The sequence below is a fragment of the Hemicordylus capensis genome, chromosome 3 (genome assembly GCF_027244095.1).
Source record: "Hemicordylus capensis ecotype Gifberg chromosome 3, rHemCap1.1.pri, whole genome shotgun sequence".
NCBI lineage: Eukaryota > Metazoa > Chordata > Lepidosauria > Squamata > Cordylidae > Hemicordylus > Hemicordylus capensis.
In genome coordinates this window covers 98,831,969-98,845,855 of record NC_069659.1, presented here as the reverse complement: position 1 = coordinate 98,845,855, position 13,887 = coordinate 98,831,969, and the positions used below count along the sequence as shown (strand labels likewise).

The 13,887-nt window shown below is 43.2% G+C and overlaps 1 protein-coding gene across 2 annotated transcripts in view; it reads left to right on the top strand.

The window, feature by feature from the left end:
• Nucleotides 1-13,887, top strand: part of LOC128350393 (amine oxidase [flavin-containing] A-like) — a 66,057-nt gene that overhangs the window by 34,031 nt on the left and 18,139 nt on the right. For both annotated transcript variants that reach the window (XM_053308653.1, XM_053308654.1), the window contains 3 exons: nt 4,902-5,006; nt 6,028-6,119; nt 11,849-11,990. In XM_053308653.1, the coding sequence (XP_053164628.1) occupies nt 4,902-5,006; nt 6,028-6,119; nt 11,849-11,990 (339 nt within the window). The remainder of the gene's footprint in view (nt 1-4,901; nt 5,007-6,027; nt 6,120-11,848; nt 11,991-13,887) is intronic.

The following is a 13,887-nucleotide window of genomic DNA, read 5'->3' as shown; positions in this document are numbered from 1 at the left end:
TTGTTGTCATTCAGATCAAGGGTTGGCATGGGCAACTGTGCCCCCATTGGCTTGGGGGATAGAACAGGGAGAGGGAGGCCAAAGGGAGTTTTGAAATGTATTTAAGGGGCTGCTTGTGGGCAGAGAGACAGAGAGCTATTTGTGCCTCAAGAGAGAGGGATTAGAGAGAGTCTTCAGCAGCACAGAGAGGAGAGCAGAGACTGCTGGTGGTCTAGGCTTGCTTGCCTGCCTGGCCCAGTGAGTGGAGAAAGAGACTGAGAGTCAGAAAGGCTCTATTTTTATTTTTGGTAATCCTTTTAATTTGCTGTGCCAACTACCCCTTAATTTTTTTCCTAGTGTGTGTTTTTTAAAAACGTACCAGCAGCACCAGTGGCTTTAACGGAGTACTGCTTGGAATTTTATTTTCTTCTTGCTTGTAGCCAGCCCAACCCTGAGTGGCTTTAACAACTGAGGTGATGTTGTGCTGATTCCCCCCCCCCTTATTATTTTAAAATTGTACCAGCAGCCCCAGCGACTTAACTTGGTGCTGCTTGGAGTTTTTTTTTTCCTTGTGCGACTTCCCCCCCCACCCACACAAGTGTATTGCTTTTGGATTCTCCTCCCCACCACCACCACAAACTTGCAGCTAATCCCCAATGGCTTTAATAGCTGGGGTGCTGTGCTGGGTAGTTTTCTCTCTTGTAGCCCAAATCTGAATGCTGCTGCCTGGACTAAATTTTTATTTTGACTTTTTTACAGGCTGGTGTGCTGTTGTGACTTCTGTCTGATGCCCAGTCTGCCTAGGCTCTCTGTTCCCAACCACTTTGGGTCATCCCCCACTTTGTTTTTGATTGGGTGGGTGAGTGGATGCCTGACTGGTGAGAGAAAGAGGCCACCGTAATCCCATGTCCTTGGCCTTCCCTTCAACTTGACCCATTGTGGTTTGGTCCCTTCTAAAAGCAGCGCCCCACATAAAGCCACCTCCTTTATTTGGGTGGATTTAATTTTTCTAGCTTCTCTGTGTGGAACACAGTGCTATAGGTAGTGCTGTGTGGCACACAGAGCATAAATAGAGCACTACCAGGCCCACCACACCCCCTTAAAGATGCTTCTCCCCACACATCAGAGTTAGGGCTTAAAAATGTAAAAAACCTCATGATGTCTGGGAGGGTGTGAAGCAGACTCAGGAGAAGAGTGGTGGTGGGCAGAGGGAGGGGTTATGCTGGGCATGGTGGACAACAGTGAGAGGGGCCTACTCCCTGAGTCATCCCACTGATGTGCTTGTATGCAGGCTCTCCTGTCTGGGGGAGCCTCGCCCGCTGCCTGTAGCGGCTGAGATAGAAGGAGGTTCTCCCTCTCAGGAAAGAAGTTGTTGTTCCTGTGGCAGCAGAGGAGGTGGTATCACCGGCTGCTAGCCCAGCCAGATCACTCTCTCTATCCTTCCCAATCCCCATTGGCCGTGCAACCCTCCCGCATTTGATACTGTGGAGGAGCAGGCAGGAGTCACGCCGGTTGTTCCTGGACCTTCTCAGTCCTGGACAGAGTGCAGTGCTGGTGGTGGCCCCCCAGAACAAACCAACAGCCTGAGTGCTGACACCACCAAAACGGTCCCAGACCAAGAGCAGCATGGTGTGGGATCACTTTGAGCTCTGCCCTGGTGATGCACACCATGCTGTCTGCATCCAGTACAAGGTATAGGTCAGCAGGGGTAAGGACCCAAGCATCTTGGGACGATGGTGATGCTGCAGCACCTGCAACAGCCAGCATTCCCTCTAAGGTGTGTCCATGTGCTTGCGCTCACATGGTTTTTGATATCTGCTCAGTAAATTTTAGATTCTGCTCAATTTTAGGCCCTACTCTGAATGCATGTGTGCATATGCTGCCTTGATACTGCTGCCCAGAACAAAACTAATTCTGCACACAGATAAAAAATATTAAAGAGAACACTGGCGATGACATCAACCCAGGATTCCCTGCTCCTCCTGGCAGCATTAGGCCTGGTGTGTCCTCAGCTAGCAGAAAGGCACCTGTTCCTGTTCCCAAGGAGGGGAAGTGGCCTCATCACCTGGGCCATTGTGGAGATGATAGCTTTGGATGACCATCCATTCCAGGTGGTGGAGAACACTGGCTTTTACTAGCTGCTCCAACTGCTTGCCCCAGACTACAAGATCCCCAACCACACCACCTTCAGCAGGGGGATGGTGCCCTCCCTGTACTGGTCATGCAGGGAGGCTGTGTCAGGGCTGCTTCATGCAGCAGTGCCTGACACCAGTGTGCTCTTCACTGCGGTCCCAGTGGGAGGCACACTGCTATCCTGTACCTCATGGCACACTGGTGGGGACAGAAGAGCAAGGGGGGACATCTGCTGCTGGTGGCATGGCAAGCCCCTCCCATGCAGTGAAGCACAGGTGGGCTCTGCTGCATGTGGAGGTGCTGGACACAGACCACATGGCAGGTGTGTTGTCAGTGGCCATGGATTGCCAGGTGGAGGAATGACTGTCTAGGCAGCCAAACTATCACTGAGGGTTCATGGTTACTGACTATGCCACAAACATAACAAAGGCAGTTGAACAGGGTCAGTTAGTGACTGTCCATTGTGTGGCCTGGTACAGGATGTCTTTCCAGTTGTTGCTGGACTACTCCTGGGATGATGTTAAGGTGAAATATCCCCGCTGAAGATACTGGGCACCATCCTGCTGCTGCCAAGGCTGCTCTTGTGGGGAAGACTGGAAGATCAGCTCAGGACACCCTTGGATTAATCGGCAGAGGATGTTTTGTCCTGACTATGTGATCCAAAGGATAAAGAACAAAGAGGTCACCCCTGACCAGCTACTGAGGTGGAGGGACCTCCTGGTTGCAAAAGTTAGGCAAGTCCAGGAGAGGAGGCTGGGGTGCAGCCAGGAGGAGGGTGCTGCAGCACCTATAACTAGTGTGCGGTATCACCACCACTTTCTAGTCTAGCAGCATTGTGTCCCTGGCAGGGCTAAGTAAGCCAGAAGTTCTGTCTCCGTGTTCTAAGCTGTGCTTAGTGTGCTATTGCTTGCTGCTAACTGTTTTGCTGGATCTCAGATTGACAAAGGTGGGACTTGGGTGCCTTCCTTCCTTCCTTGAGTTGTGGCTTGGTCTTTTTGTGAGATAGTGTTTGGGTGAGAAATGGACAGTGGCATCTCTCTGTCTAATATTTCTTTGTGATTGCTGTGATGATGATTTAGTACATTTATACAATGCCCCATGCAGAAATGTCCCTGGGCGGTTTAAGGTCATTTATCTCCAGAAATGGACGTAGCTGGCAAATCAGCCAAAGCTGAAAGAAAGCCTTCCTGGCCACTACCTCAACCTGAGAAATCTGGGAGAGGTTTGGGTCCAGAAGTACTCCCAGACTCCCAAATATCTGCTCTTCCTAGGGGAATGCAAGCCCGTCCAGAACAAGCAGATCAAACCAATTCCTAAGTCTCAACCTCCCACAATGAGTACCTCCATCTTGCTTGGATTCAGCCTCAGTTTGTTGTCCTTCATCCAGCCCATTATCGCCTCCAGGCAGGTATATAGGAAAGTTAGGCCATTTCCTGATGAAGTTGACATGGAGAAACAGATTTAGGTGTCATCAGCATACTGATAAAACCCTGCACCAAATCCCCTGATGGTCTCTCCCAGCGGTTTCATGTAGCTGTTAAAAAGTGTTGGAGACAGTATGGAGCCTTGTTTGACTCCCCACCGGAGCTCTTGTTTTGCAAAGCTACAGCCACCAAACAACACCATCTGGAACCTAGCCGAGAAGTAGGAAAGGAAATACTGCAAACCTGTGCCTTCAACTCCCAAAAGGCCGACCAAGGCCACCTCAACCCCACAGCTTGCCTGAAAGCTAGTTTGAAATGGGTCCAGATAATCTGCTTCCTCCAAGACAGCCTGCAGCTGAGATGCCACCACCCTCTCAATCACCTTGCCCAACCATGGGAGGTTGGAGACAGGCCTATAATTACCCAATTCTGAGGGATCCAATGCAGGTCTCTTCAAGAGTGGTCTAATCATTGTCTTCTTGAGACAAGGAGGCATCCTGCCCTCCCTCAGGGAAGCATTAATGATCTTAACAAGGTCCTCTCCAATAACTTTGCTGCTAGATCATATAAGCCATGTTAAACATAGGAAGCTGCCATATACTGAATCAAACCATAGGTCCATCTAGCTCAGTATTGTCTTCACAGACTGGCAGTGGCTTCTTCAAGGTTGCAGGCAGGAATCTCTCTCAGCCCTATCTTGGAGAAGCCAGGGAAGGAACTTGGAACCTTCTGCTCTTCCCAGAGCGGCTCCATCCCCTGAGGGGAATACCTTACAGTGCTCACACTTCTAGTCTCCCATTCATATGCAATTAGGGTGGACCCTGCTTAGCTAAGGGGAGAAGTCATGCTTGCTACCACAAGACCAGCTCTCTTCAAGGTTCGAGAGAACAGGTGGTGAGGTTCAGTGTCCCAAGTATCTTGTCCACATCCTTGAAAGTCACAAACTGAAATTGATCAAATTTAACTACACGAGAGCAGCTGCTGGACAACTCCACAATAGACTCTGCATTAATGGTAGAATCTAGTTCATCTCGAATAGGAGATATTTTATCTGCACAAAACTCATTAAAAATTTCACAGTGGGTAACTGGTGGGTTCAAATACTCATTCAGGGGAGGAGGGGCAGGTACTAGCCCTCTCAAAACTCTGCTGGAGGTGAGCTTGCAGAAGCAATGAGGGCAGAAAAGAACTATTTCTTTGCTGCACACATTGCCATGAACTCCGTGTCTGCTGTTTGTGATTTGATCGCTTTTGTTTATTGAATGTTACTGACTTAACCACTATAATTGCACATTAATTATTGCCTGTGGAGACTTAAGATTACAGCAGAAAAATCCATGTTTTTCTTATATTTGTCTTTTTCAGGGAAAATCCTACCCATTCCATGGTGCCTTTCCTCAAGTATGGAATCCTTTTGTATATCTTGATTTTAACAATTTTTGGAGGACTATGGATGAACTGGGAAAAGAGGTACTGTATTTTAGGAACCCAGAAGGTGCATTGTAGCTAGGTGAACTGTTGAACAAGTATCTGCATTTATGGAGACTCACATGGAAAATTATTGGATCACAATGGAGGTATTAATCACTATAAGAATCTACCAAGGAACAGAAAGTATTCTTCATCGAATCACTACACAGAATATGGTATCTCTCATTGAGATATGGTGTAAATGAGTTTGTACCATCTGGCATGATAGCCAAGTTCCCCTGTGACATGTGGACTTCAGAAAAATAATTGCCTTGGAGGCACAAGTCTGCCCTTCCTTATATGCAATGGAATAGCTATGCTGATATGAAATACAAGCACTAGAAGCCTGTTTGTGCTCGGCATTGCTGACCCTCTTGAAGCTTTGGCACTGCTTACTCATGCATGCCCTTTTCTCTTCAGCTCAGACCTCCCCCCCACCGCCCTTCTTTCTATTTTGGGCTAGTTCTACTTTTGAATACCCCAAACTGCCACCATCCCATCTAGTTGCTTAGCCCTGATAATTACTGAAAGATCAATTGCTAATGGCAGAATTTTTGAAATACAATAAATAATGCTCTGCTGATGCAGAAATGTGTTAAATGTGAATGAAATATTGACTATAAAGCACATCACAGCTTAAACCTAGATTCAGTGGACTTCTAGAACTTGGAAAATATCTCTGAATAAATTTCCCCTCTTTGAATCACATTTCAGCTGTTCTGACTGATCTAAACAATATCCCTAGTTCACAAAACTATAATTTATCCATTTAATTTTATTTTGCATGACTTTTCTCCACATCTGTGAAGCAGCTCTATGGATATAATTCTGGAGTTATATTAACATGTTTTGATATTTGCATGAATATATTAGTAGGGACTGTGGAGTATATATAATTGCCTGTATGTCATCTTGGTCATAATAATACATGCACACAGTATTGGTCTTGATCTTAGCAAATTTAGCCCAGGAAATAAAGGAAGTGTATTAAGATTGCAGCACAAATTTTCTTTCTGTTTAGATCCCTGCTGAAGCACCCTGGGATGCCCCACATGCTGCAGAATGGGACAAAATTACAATGAAGCAGTTCATTGAAAAACATTGCTGGACAAAGTTGGTGATTTAACTTGTTTTTTATAAACTCATTGATGAACTCTCTATTAGAGTCAGATTTCCATCCTCCAAAATTAGGCCAGCAACCAATTCCAGCACTGCTGTATGCAGATGACTCCGCAATTCTCTCCTTTACAGAGATAGGCTTGCGCAGAGCTCTTCGAAAATTTGCTACATACTGCCGAGAGGAAGAACTAGAAATTAACTATCTGAAGACCCAAATTATGCTGTTTCAGAAGGAATTTGTGCAGCATAAGTGGCAAATTGATGGCCAAGATATAGAACAAGTCAAGCACTATGGGTATAGTTTTCTAGTTGAATGGTTATTGGAGAGCACATCTGTTCCACATTACACAAGAGGCACAAAAGAGTGCAATGGTGCTCATTAGATTATTTTTCAGGAAAGAAGGTGGTTATGCCCCTGCTGCAATTCAGATCTTCAAAGGAAATTTTTTAGCCCAACTACTATATGGCTCCCAGCTGAGTAATTACAAGGATTTCTGCCCCCTAGGGTTGGTACAAACCAAATTTATTAGAACAATCCTTGGGTGCCAAGAGCGACACCCAATGCAGCACTAAGGCTAGAACTGGGGTTAATACCAATTGAAGCACATGTCTGGGTTGCAAAGATCCCTTATTATTTGAAATTAAATCTTGGTCAAGCAGGCCTCACTCCTCTGGTCCTGAAGGACAACTTTTGCATCTGCATGGAAAGAGGGAGTTGAGAGGAAGTTAGAAAGTTATGGGCTCTGTATCCCAATGTTGGCCTCCTTAGGGATCTTAAAAGCCAAGGAGATAATTAGGCAGCAGATCTGGGACATAGTGACTTAGGAAGACAGGGCCCAAGTCAGATGTTTACCTTCCTTAGGTAATGCAACTCACCCTCATAGACCAGCTAAATATTTACATGAGCTTCTTGCCAAATCGAGAAGGGCATTTGCCTTGGCATGCTTGAATGTGCTGCCCTCAGTTCTCTTAGAGGTTCTTTATCTCGGTATTCCTTTTGCTCAACAGTTATACACATGTCAGTCAGAAGTGGATGAGACAATTGATCATATGTTGCTTTACTGTTTATTTTATAGAGATATTTGGCTAGCACTTTTGTCACCTAGTTTGTCTAGATTCCCAGGTAGGCCATTGGCCTTTTATGTGTCTATCCTTTTGTCCAACAGTGATATTAATTTTTCCACCAAGGTGGCAAAATTTTGCTACATTGTGTAAGGAAACAATTGGTAAAATCATGAGTGTCATATATTGTTGTAAATGATGTTTTGTAAGAAAATACTGGAAGAATAATGATTGCTGGATGTTATGACTTATCTATTGTGTTTTATCTGATCAATGACTAAAATAAAGATTCCATTCCAACTATCAGCCCTTGCTTCTGGAAAGTTCTGGACACTTAGTCCCAGTAAATTATTTTCATGTGTTCAGAGAGACCCAAATTGAAATCCTTGATTTCACAGTTGCTTCCCTGTTTCTAAATTGAGATAAAACTCTGTAGTGCAAAAATGTAGATGGGCTTCATGACTGGAGGATTTGGATTATAGTCTTAGGTAGAAAAAAGGCTCTTTTCAGATACAAACCAGTATTTTTTTAATCATAGCAAACCACTTAATATGCACAATTGCTCAGGAAATATATGAACTGGGGAACTTAACACTGAATTTAAAGCAATGATTTAAATCAGTATTTATTCTTAGCAAAGTAAATCAATAATTTAAATTGCATTTTTTTTAAAAAAAATAGCAGATGTATTGTGACATAAACTTTTGTGGACAAGAACACACTTTGTCAGATGTTCCAAAATGGACTCTAGTCCATGAAACAGTATGCCACTATAAATCTGCTTGCCTTTAAACTGCTCTTGTTGCTTCTACAAAGGACTAACAGGGCTATCCTTCTAGGATTGTCTTCCTCCCTAGTGAGAACTAATGGCACAATGAATGGAATAGCTTTTGTTACTGTACCTTTAAATTAATACTCTGACAGATTGGCCCAAGCCCAGACAAGCAGTGGGGGGAGGGGAATCAATGATAAATGTGACAAGTTTATGAAAATTTTGAGATAATCAGTGTGTAATTTCAACCAAGAGGATGACAGAGTAGGGCTGCACTCCAAAACATACTTGCGAGGGAGTAAGCCCCATTGAACATGGTGGTGCTTTCCTTTGAGTCAAAATGCATAGGATTGTCTACAAATTCTATGCTGTTTTGTTAGGATGTCAGCCAACAGCTATAAGGCTTCATCCTCTATAACAAAAGCCCTGTGTGTGATCCCGTGCCGCCCGTGTCTTTTTTGGCAGTTCTGGGCATGTGCGGAGCGCATGCTCAGAACCGCCGAAAAAGATACGGCCGCCCAGACACGGGCGGCCATGTTGGCCAAAGTAGCTGAAGTGCCCCAAACAACGGTTGATGTCCCCATCGTCGTAGCAACAAATTGCTCCCGCGGCCGCCGCCGCCAACCGCCCGCCCTCCCAGCTGCCCGAGTCCTCCTTTCTAAACCAAACCCCCCCCCCCGATTAAGGGCCAAATCGGCCCATGTAATTTCCCCCCGCGGCCGCCGCCCGCCCACCCGCCCTCCCAGCTGCCGAGACCTCCTTACCCACACAAGACCTCCACAGCCCCAGCCCACGTCCTTCGGCGGATAACAGTTCCTATTTAGAGAAGGAGAGAGGAGCTCGCAAGCAGAGCTCCTCTCTGTGCAAAGTCACTGCCCAAAATGGCGCTATGGACGCAAAGGACACAATAGGCGTCCTTTGCGCCCAAAGCGCCAGTTCGGGAAGAGGCTTTAAAGAGAGAGGAGCTCTGCTTGCGAGCTCCTCTCTCCTTCTCAAAATTTGGACTTTTATCGCCCGAATGACGTGGGCTGGGCTTGAGGAGGACTCGGCAGTTGGGAGGGCGGGCGGTCAGCGGCGCGGCCGCGGCAGGTAAGGGGGGGGAACCACTAGCGCCCGTTATTGTAACAGGCTAAAAAACACTAGTAATGGCAATAAAAGCTATAAAACACCCTTTACAACCCCTAAAAGCCTTATCAGATGGAAATATTATACAAGTGCTGATCCAATTGATCTTTTGGGCAGGAACATTCCACCATGAGGGTGCCACCATAAAAAAGCTCATACTGTCTCCAGAATTTCTAACTGGGGGAGTTTCCAATCAATTTCCAAACTTCCAGTCAGTTGCTGTACCTGTTGCAAGCATTGTAAGAAGCAGCAGCAACAAAGCAGATATCATAAATTTTAAACTGGCCGTAGTACTTAATCCATCAAATCACCAATCAAATCATGATTTGAGGTCCATGGCACAGAGTTTCATATATTCTGAATATCCCAAAATATAATATCCTGGTTGTAAAGGTGATGAGCTTTCACAAATCTTCCTGGATTTCTTATGCCCGGAAGTAGGTAATTAGGATAGGAGGTACTTACTGCTGTGCTAGCACAATGGATAAAGCACAGTACACTGACATTGTAGGCAAATATGTCAGCTCATAGATGAAAGGTCAGGTTGTATAATTCCTTGTATCCTAATATTAAATACCTTATAATTAAGATTTTCATTACCTCAAACTTCTGTTTGTACAGACTGTTCAGGAATAGGCATTCCCTTCCCAAAAACAAAAATGGCAAAAACAACAACAAAACGTATAAGTTCCTGATATGTGTTCTAAAGAATAATATAACTTTATTTATTTATTTATTTGATTTATATACCACCCTTCCAAAATGGCTCAATTTACGGGAAGAGGGGAAGGTGACATCAGTTCACATCAACATTTAATGGAGCTTTGATTGCTGGTAGTAAACATGTGACATTTAAGGGTTCACAGAGAATTGTAGTAGAAATCAAGATAAAGGTTGCTATCTGTCTGCCTTCCATGGGGTTAATATTACATGACTCAACCATTGCAAAGACCTGTGCTTTGACCATAACTCTGTGTGTGTGTGTGTGCGCGCGCGCGTGCGCGCGTGCACGCACACACACACACACGCCACTATGTAGGTGTATTTTCGCCTTCATTGGAAGGGTCAGCACACCCCAAAGGACTGAAGAATACATGCCAGAAGGAAGTTGATGTGAGGTATTATTTCCATTGACATCAGTGTGGTTTACACTCCAATGCGTTCTGCCTTTACTCAGAAGTAGTCTGATTTCATTGGCAATTATAGTACCTCCAAGTGTGGCATCTTTTGCACTTTATAGGAAGCAGTAAAAAAACAAAACACCACTTATTGCTTAGGGCTTGAAGTCTTAAATACATGTAGTTTATTGTTTAATGTTTTGAATCCCTGTGTCCTCAATAGGACATAAGCATGCTTAACTTTCTCTTGAGTGCAGATTGAGACCTAAATCTGAAAAGAATTGGTCAGTAATGCTCCCCATTCCTTCTGCATAATATGTGCCATCTGCCAGAATTGTGCCAAGATCATACAGACAATTATGCATCAGAATAAAGTCATTCTACCATCAGAAGCAAAGACAGAAAAAGTTGTAAAGATCCAACCATTAATGCAGTTGCAACACTGATGGTTTGCAAAACTGTTTAGCATTGACATTGTTAGATGCCATGTTTAAAACTTGAACAATAAGGGCAAGACTTTGAATTAGCTCTTTCCAAATTGATACATATATGGGAATAACTGTCTGTTCTTGAATTATTTGAAGAGCAAATGAAAAGGTTTTGGTATGATATCTGGTACCATTCCTCATAATCTGATAGATATCCCACAGATCCACCTGCTTCTCTATGTCTAAGCATTTTAGAAGCTGAGCGAAAGGAACAGATAGAACTTTGGCAAACCAGTGTGGGGAGGTGTGATCACTTTAACCTCACAGTGAGTTATGCTTATGAGATACCCTGTAAAACTTACACTACAGAAATAGACTTTTTTGAAATAAAGAGACAAACTTCACTACTAAATATATATTTTTTCTACAACACAGATATCAATCACCATTTGCACTCAATTAATAATTAAAGCCAGAATACAGGGCTGAATCGGGGGGCCCTTGCCAAACTGCACTCCATGGGCCCTCTCCTGCCTGGGTAGACCCTGAGAAAATCACACAAAAATTATGGGTGTGGAAGTGGTCTCAGAGATCAGCAGTGGCCACTGAGTCCTGCTCAGCCATTGATGGGTTCCTACCTGTTGTGCTGAATCTGATAATTCTGCATGCCCATTGCTTTTTAGACCAATAGCCAAGAAGAGGTGGCTGCCTCATTGTCTGTTTATCATTGGTTTATACCAGGCCTACTCAACAAAGCCCCCCACAGCTGTTTTTGGACTACAACTCCCATAATCCCCAGCCACAGTGGCCAATAGCCATGGATAAGGAGAGTTTTAGGCCAACATCTGCAGGAGGGCCATAGTTGAACAGCCCTGGTTTACTATGTTACATAGTACAATGTTACTATGCTGTCTGCTGTTTAAATGGTCATAGTCTTTGCATGATATAGAGTGTTTGGATGTTCTCTAATAAAACTGGTAGCATCTGGAATGTAATAATGAAGTAATTAATGGCTAAGAGGGGAAGGCCTATGGCACTCTTCATATCACTCATGCATACAACCTCTTCAAATCAAATGAAGAAAATTCTTCATACTCTTCTGATTTGTAAAGTAGTCCCCTTAATAACTTATTAAGAGAGAAAAGTACTCTAAAGCACAGAAAAATAAAATGGATGTGTCTCAGTTTATGTCATCTCTGCCTTTTGGATTGTACACAGAGCTGCCAGGGAGTTTGCTACACTCTTTGTAAACGTCAATGTCACTTCTGAAACACACGAGGTCTCTGCTCTCTGGTTCCTGTGGTATGTGAAGCTGTGTGGGGGAACAACTAGGATATTTTCTGTAACCAATGGAGGGCAGGTAGGTAAATTTATATTTGTGCCCTTCCTTTCAAGAGTTTTTAATATGGTATTGAACCATTTGTGATTGATAGAGAATTTAAAGAATAATTAAGAACATTGTGCAAAAAGTCAATGTGGTTTAACAATCCTGGAATAACCAAATAGAAGATAAAAGTCATTTTGTGGCTCCTCATTTAGGCTTCTGTTGAAATTAGATTAATTTAATTTCTTACCCTTCTCATTCACACCATCTTGCCTTCAGTACAGTGTTTGCTGTGTGTTGTACTAATGATCCTACTTAGTTTCCATGGTTACCAGTCAGTTACTAGGTATTTAAGAATTCCTCAAGCAAGTATACCACCAGCATATCTAGCTAAATATATATGCTACTGAAGTATTATTTACTGGATGACCTAATCACAAGGGTATTTGGGAAAGTCCATCAGTTAGAGCAAACCTATTTAAATTGTTGTTGTTTCTGAGAAATAATAGTCATGGAGAGAGACCTTTTCAGAGAATGTTGTAGAATTCAATTTAAAGGCAACAGAGCCCAGAAAAGACTTTGTCTATCCATACTGGACATGATGGAGTAGCAATTACAAAAACAAATTATCACAAATGAGGTCTCATGATACATGGAGGGGAGGGGATACAGAAAACATTGGAAGTTGATGATTTGGTAATTATATCATGTGGGTGATCTTTGAAAAAAATAGTGAATGAAGAATAAATGTGAATCTCGATTTGTCCTCAGTTTGTCTTTCGGGTACTATGCATCCTTCACCCGGCCTGCTTAATTTCCGAAGTAAAATATCTGGAGAAATCCTGCCTAGAAATCCTATTCCTTGATCTAGAAGTGCTGATTCCAGATGTGTGGGAGCAGCTGTGTAACTCAGTACTGAGGAAAGTGTATTTTATATATGCTCATGGAATTCAAAGTATTTTCTCAGGAAGAGCCCTGGTCGATTACTCAAATAAAGCCCAGATCTCTTCCTTGGCTTACATTTCGTGCTCACCAAGTATAAAATGGCTTTCTAGACAAACTTTGACTTATCTAGCTAGAACTGCACTGTTTATCAATATTCTGCAGTGTCTTCTCCTCACCAGTAAGAACAATCATGAACATTCCATGACTTCAGAGCAGCTTAGACAATAACTTTGGAGTGAAGAATTGCAAAGAGGTGGTTGTAAATAACCAACCTATTTCATATGGAAGATAGCAGGCATCACATTTGCCCATTTCATCTGCTTTACTGCTTTGTTACTATTTTAAATTAATCCTAAAATATGTTGGCTCGGGAACAACACCACCAGGTGCTTCTCTCGTGATAATTTCAACATCTCTGCTGCCTACAATGTTGCTAATAATAAGAGGAAGTCATAATATCTCTGGTTCCAGGAAGGTATTGTCCTCACAAACAAATAATTCTGACAGTGGCACTTGAATTTTTAATTTTTTAAATGTTGATTTGCTGGCTTTTCTTAAAAATAAAGAGAGCGTGACATTTTCTTTTGGCATACAAGAAAATGAACTGTTTCTGCAGTTTGTCCCCATTCTGGTATCAGTGTCAAACGTACTAGAAAGCTGCTTACTATAGTTCTAGTAAAAACACAACCAGTGATTAGCTATTTGACAGCCACTTCGTGTCCATATATGTAGGTACTCTTAATACACTTTCTTTCTTACCATTGCAGTGCTTTCTTTTCCAAGAAAAGAAAGCTATGTCATTTTCTCTCAAGAGAGCATTAAATTAAACCTCTGTTTTTCATTCTGCAGTCTTCAGTGATGCAGAAACTAGCTGATGTATTTGGTGTTCATGAGAGAGTACATATCTCATTAACATTTGAAACACTAAAATGTCACTGTTAATTAAGTGGTGACCTGCTAGTAATAGATATTTCTAATTGTTTGTTTG